At 36.0% G+C, this 6,795-nt stretch overlaps 1 protein-coding gene across 1 annotated transcript; it reads right to left on the minus strand.

Moving 5' to 3' along the window:
• Window positions 1-5,294: 5,294 nt before the first annotated feature.
• Window positions 5,295-6,230, minus strand: LOC131998672 (olfactory receptor 4F3/4F16/4F29-like). The gene has a single exon (XM_059371158.1). It carries the CDS (start codon window positions 6,228-6,230, stop codon window positions 5,295-5,297), a length of 936 nt encoding a protein of 311 aa, XP_059227141.1.
• Between the last annotated feature and the right edge of the window lie 565 nt (window positions 6,231-6,795).

A 6,795-nucleotide genomic window follows, 5' to 3' on the forward strand; every position in this document is an offset into this window, starting at 1 on the left:
GCAGTCCTCCAGAGGTTCAGACAACAGCTTGTGGGCAACTGGCCATCAGCCTTTTGGGAGGGGTGGGCAATGACCTAAGCAAAGGACTGTATGCCACATTGGCCTCTGTCCCTGAAGCAGAGAATGGTTACGGCCTGGCCAACAGAATGCAGTCTGTGCTTGTAGGAGAATCTTCCCACCAAGTACTCTTGAGAAAACAGTTAGCGGGGAGAACCCAGGAAGAGATTTAATTTCTGCTTCAGAAGCAGGTCAAAGAAATGAGACTTGGAATGTTGTGGTAAATATGACACATTCATACTCAGCAAGGCCTGCACCTGGTGTTTCAACTCTCTCATTTTTACTTTTTTAACTTGATTGTGTGCCTGCTTATTGAAGAGCATGTGTAGACATAAAATGTTGGATGCCTAGATAAATATTTTACTTAAACCAAACATTGTCTTTTTACCAAGCGAAAGATATTCAAGCGTAGGTTTATGAAATTAATGAATCTCTTTCCTTTCACCTAGAGATAGTCTCTGCAATAAATGGTGTTGGGAAAAGTGGATACCCATGCGCAAGAGAATGAAATTGGACCCTTAGCTTACACCATTTACAAAATCAACTCAAAGTGAATTAAGGGCTTTAAACATTTAAACATAAGACCTGAAATTGTTAAACTCCTGGAAAAAACAGGGAAAATCTCCTTGACACTGTTCTGAGAGATGATTTTTTTTATTTGACACCAAAGGCACAGTCACAAAATCAAAAGTAAAAAAGTAGGAATGAATCAAACTCAGGAACTCTCCACAGCAAGGGAAACAATCAATACAGTAAAAAGGTACCCTACAGAATGACAGAAATATTTACAAATGATATATCTGATAAAGGGTTAATATCCAGAATATGCAAATAACTCATACAACTGCATGGCAAAATAATAATAATCTGATTAAAATGAGCAAAGGGCCTTAACAGATATTTCTCCAAAAACATTAAAATGGCCAACAGGTATATGAAAAGATGCTCAAAATCACTAACCATCCAGGAAATGCAAATTAAAACCACAACAAGATATTATCGCACACCTACTAGGACAACTATTACCAAAAAGTCAAAAGATAACAAGTGTTGGCAAGAATGTGGAAAGAGAGGGAGCCCTTGGACACTGGTGGTAGGAAGATATACAGTATAATCCCCAGGAAAATAGTATGGAGATCCCTCAAAAAATTAAAAATAGAACTACCATATGATCTAGCAAATCCCACTCCTGGATATATATCCAAATGAAATAAAAATCACTATCTCAAAAAGATATCCACAATCCCATGTCCACTATAACACAGAAAGACAAGTATTCCATGATCTCCCTTATATACAGAATCTAAAAAAATAAGTAAGAGTACCAGAGAATAGAATGGTTGTTACTAGGGGCTGGGAGGTGTGGTGAAAGGGAGATATTTGTTAGAGTATAAGCTTTCAGTTGTTAAATGAATAAGTTCCTTAGACATAATGTACACATGTACATGGTAACTATTATTAATAATAATGTATATTTGAAATTTCCTAAGAGTAGATTTCAGATGTTCTCACATAAAAAGGAGTGGAGGAGGCATTAACTATGTGAGGTGATGGATATGTTAATTACTGATTGGGAGGTAATCATTTCACAATGTATACATAGATCAAACCATCACATTGTACAACTTAATGTGTACGATTTTTATTTGTCATCATACCTTAATAAAGATGGGAAAAAATAAATAAAAATAAATCCCTGTCCACTAACTGTTAAAATATAGACACGTTTTATTTGGTACTTACTAATGTGATGCAGAAACCACCTCAAAATAACCTCATACTAGTTAACTAAGAAAAGAAGCTTTGTGTATACCAGAAAGAGCTGTGCTTGAAGTTTAGTGTTCATTTTTTTTTCTTTATGTTCTTGTTCAAGTACTTTGGAGGAGCCTAATGGTATTGAATTAGTAAGCAATTTATCATTTGTTAAGTCATTTCCAGCCTTTAATAGAACAGTCTTATTAAAATTGCCTCATCCTCTGCCTGGACTACTGCAAAATGCCTGGTTCTAGAAGAATAAAGTAACCCCAGGAGGTGTGTACTCAGGCTTCAGTTTTTTCCTCAGATAATATGACTCTGTTGTGGACTATCTCCAAGGAGTAGAGGATGCAGTGCCCTCCCCTCATGCATAATTTTGTATGAGTAAAAGGGACTTATAAAGTTATTTTTTATATAAATTACCTCTGAATCTCAGTCCCTTTGAATAGTAAATAGATCGATATTTTTGAATGATAGATTTAAAAGACAGGAAACAATAACATATTTTATTGAATCAATGCATGTTTTATATTTATTTTGTGTTATTAAGTAGAGAGAGAAAAATATGTTCAGATTTTAGAAGGACAGGTAAGAGACACCCACTAACTTGGTTGGGTGGTGATTAAGAGCAGGGATACTGGAGTAGAAGTTGTATGGTTTTGCAACCAAACTCTACCACTTACCACCCCTTTGTCCCTGGGCAAGTTAGTGTATCTTTCTGTGCCTCAGTTAAATCATCTATAAAATAAGAATGATAATATTACCTACCTCGTTGCTGTGAGCATTAAATGAATTAATGTATGTTAACAACTTTAAAAGAGTACCTGCCACATAAATGCTCAATATATGTTGGTGACAGTGGAGGTGGTGATAGTTGGACAAAATGATGAATGGGCTTTAAAAAGCTGGTAAGAATCCTTTTGGAGGACAGAGGAGCTATGACAATTTCAACTAAGTTTGTAAATGACACAGTTAAGAGCAACCAAAATGATGATAAATCTGTACTGAATTTTATTTGGAGTGATTGCACATCTAAGTTTCCATTTATCAAATAGAAAGTCAAAGAAATACATAATATTTTTAAGTACTCTTTGAGGTCATGAGGAGAAAAAGAAGTATAAACAAAACTTATCAAGAGGGGAAAAGGAACAATTTCATACATATAACAATTATCAACCAAAGGCTAATTGTGCCAAAAAGAAATATCTCTTACTTGGTTAAGCTAAGGTCTTAACATGTAATTATCCTAATAAATATATTTTTTACAAATAAGTCCAAAATAACGTCAGAAAAAGAATGAAGATAGAAGAATGAAATAACTTCCTGAATAAAGTCTGAAACTAATGTAACACTGTATGTTAACTAACTGGAATTAAAATAAAAACTATTTAAAAAAAAAATTGGTAAACTGAAAATAAAAGAAGTCTGAAACCTGTCGGTGGTTTAAGAAGATAGATTCAGGGGCACCTGGGTGGCTCAGTGATTAAGCATCTGCCATTGGCTCAGGACATGATCCCAGGGTCCTGGAATCTAGCCCCATGGCAGACTCCCTGCTCAGTGGGGAGCCTGCTTCTCTGCCCCTCCCCACTGCTCATGCTCACTCTCTTTCTCTTTCTTGGTTAAACAAGTAACGTCTTTAAAAACAAAGATAGATTCATTATAAAGATCTACCAAAAACTGCTAACTAACAGGAATACGAGTATATATGTGGTATTTTAAAAGAATATTTAAAATAAGTAGGCATTAGGGGTGCCTGGGTGGCTCAGTGGGTTAAGCCTCTCTGCCTTGGGCTCAGGTCATGATCTCAGGGTCCTGGGATGGAGCCCGCATTGGGCTCTCTGCTCGGCAGGGGGCATGCTTCCTCCTCTCTCTGTGCCTGCCTCTCTGCCTACCTGTGATCTCTGTCTGTCAAATAAATAAACACAATCTTTAAAAAAAAATTTAAAAATAAAAAATAAATAAAAATAAAATAAGTAGGCATTAATATAATTTATCATAGTTATTAATTTCTAAATCAACACTTTAGTTCATTTAAAGATCAGAAAGATTTGTCTATAGCCTATTATTATCTTTGGGTCCCAAAAGTTCTAAAGTGCCTGAGCTGTTCAGTCTTAGAAACCATGACCCCCTAACAGAAACAGATAAAGGAATGCAGTAATAGTCACTCATGAGATTCTTGAAGCTTACATAAGATTACTTCCAATCCTTGGTACCAATAAGAAAAGTTATGGTAAACACCCTTTAGAGTGTTCATTAGAGTAAAAAAGCAATACAGAGGGGGGAATACTGTGTAATTGTTAATTTTTAGTAATTGATATAAATAAAAGCCATGAATGAGACCATGGGTGAGTGATGAGGTAATCATACAGTTGTAAAATAATGAGAAACTTCTTGTTAGCCTGCAAATAAAGAACTTGGAAACAACAAATAATCATACAAAACTGATACCAATGAAGAGAGTCATGATGTCAGTTGTACTACTTCTGCTATCATCAAGGTCAAAAATATCAGGCCAGAGGAATTGTTTATTAATGAAAAGCTCAAGAATCCAAATTAATAAGTGAGCCTAGATATTTTTTTTAAATCTAAATTGAAGAGAAAAGAGTTCACTATTGAGGTGTTAGATGTGTTAATTATCTTGATCTTGGTAATAACTTCACAGTGTATGTATATATCAAATTACCACATTGTACACTTTAAATGTATACAATTATATTTGACAATTATTCCTCAATAAATTTGGGGGAGAAAGTGTGGAGATCTGATTTTCACCTTGAATCTATCATTTAACATCTCTGTGTCTATTATATCCATAAAATAAATAAGTTGGAACAAATGATCTCAAATTCCAGTTCTAAAATTCCACAATTCCACTATGTAATGAACAGATTTCTAGGTAACCAAAGAAATGGGTTAGTAGGAAACAAACTGATACCTTAGAGGAAAAAGAAAAGTAAAACCAATTGGCATTATGGCAGTTTGATAGTTTAAGTAAAGGATGTTAGCCAGTTCAAAGCAGGGAAAGTATAACAGTGAAAAAGAATAATGTGCTAAATTTCCAGCATGAAATTATTGAACACGTTCTCTGTTTGGCACCTTTTGAGGGGAAAGACAATTGGAAATAGTGGATTAAGGTGGTGATAACTTTGGTTTGACATATTTTCCTTAGTAATTACAGAGGGATGAACAGGAAGCATTTCTTAATTACCCCCCCCCAAATCAAGATAAAAAATACTCACTACACTGAGTTTTCATAAATATTAAATAAAATAATGTACATAAAACATCCACCGCAGGGTCTGAAACACAGAAGTCCCAAAATTAGCTCCCTTTATCATTTGTTAGGGTACTAGAAATACAAGGGTAACATGGTAAATGCCTAAATGTAACCTAGTACATGAAATTAATAGAGACCTAAAACTTCAATCACTTTATTTTTTCTGTTGTTATTGAGTGTAGAGCTAATTTTTTTTAAGTATTTACTACATCTTCCTGTAACTTACAAGCTGATAACAAAGTTTCTTCATTGCTGCCTTCATCTCCTTGTTCCTGAATGTGTAGATGACTGGATTCAGAAAAGGGGTGAGAACTGCATCAAAGATAGCAAGAAATTTATCCAAGTGTGATGAGGGGAAGGGCCAGGTGTAGAAGAAGATTAACGGTCCAAAGAATAAAACCACCACAGTGACATGAGCTGACAAAGTAGAGAGGGCCTTGGATAACCCACCTGAAGAGTGTTTCCAAACTGTGGCCAGAATGATGATGTAAGAAATAATCAGTATAAAGAAGGAACCCACAGAGATGAGTCCACTATTGGCTGTGACCATGAACTCCAGTCTATTGGTCTCCGTGCAAGCAAGTTTAATGAGTTGAGGAAGGTCACAATAAAAGCTGTCCAGTACATTAGGACCACAGAAGGGCAAGTCTACAACAAATGCCAATTGGGCCACTGAGTGGATAAGGCCAAGGACCCAGGCTGCAGCCAGAATCAAAATGCACATTCGTGGGCTCATGATGGTCAGGTAGTGGAGAGGCTTACAAATGGCAACATATCTGTCAAAGGCCATGGCAATGAGCAGCACCATTTCTGTGCCCCCAATAGCATGAATAAAGAAGATCTGAGATATACAACCTCCAAAAGAGATGGCTTTGCGTTTTCTAAAAAGGTCATAAATCATTTTGGGAGCTGCAATAGAGCAAACTCCCACATCAAGAAAGGAGAGGTTGGCCAGCAGGAAGTACATAGGAGAGTGCAAGGTATGGTCAGTGCTCACAGAGAACACAATGAGGAGATTTCCCAGTAGGCTTGCCATGTAGAACACAGAGGAAAAGAGAAATAGGAGAAGCTGGACCTCCCATGAATTGGAGAGTCCCAGGAACACAAACTCAGATACCACAGACTCGTTGGCTCCATCCATTAGCTCTGCAAGCAGAGGTGACACAAATTTTACCTGTAAGAAAGAGTAAAGAGAAAATCAACTTCATGGGAGTCACTGATTGCAAGAGTTTCAGATCATAAAGAAAAAACATTACCTTACTTCACAAAGTCCAAACACATCTAATATAACCCCTACACTGTAATTGCAGAAAATGGGCAGTAACTCATTGCTAAAAAGTGCTATTTCTAACTCCCTAATCTCCTTAAAATTCCCTCAGTTTTGATAAAAGAAGATTAAGCAAAATCTGCTAAGTCAAAAGAGTTGTAAGAGGCAGATCAGGAATGCCCTGGAATAACATGAGAGAACAAAGAATAAATGGAAATGAGTTCATTGATTTTTCCCTCAGAGTTTGTTACTCCTACTCATAAAGTTCCTGAAAACTAAGGCAATTTATGATGATCTTTGTTTTCCTTACCCCTTTCATTGCCTTCTACATGCAATGCTATCAGTCTCATTAATGTTCTCTTGTGTTTAGCCCCATGTTTTTGCATTTTATCAAATCATATTCACCTTTTCCTCCTCAAGAAAAAAGATAATGTAGAAA

The sequence above is a fragment of the Mustela nigripes genome, chromosome 13 (assembly GCF_022355385.1).
Source record: "Mustela nigripes isolate SB6536 chromosome 13, MUSNIG.SB6536, whole genome shotgun sequence".
NCBI lineage: Eukaryota > Metazoa > Chordata > Mammalia > Carnivora > Mustelidae > Mustela > Mustela nigripes.

Excerpts from the sequence above, each read along its gene's own strand:
- LOC131998672 (XM_059371158.1), bottom strand. The coding sequence starts at position 6,230 with ATGGATGGAGCCAACGAGTCTGTGGTATCTGAGTTTGTGTTCCTGGGA.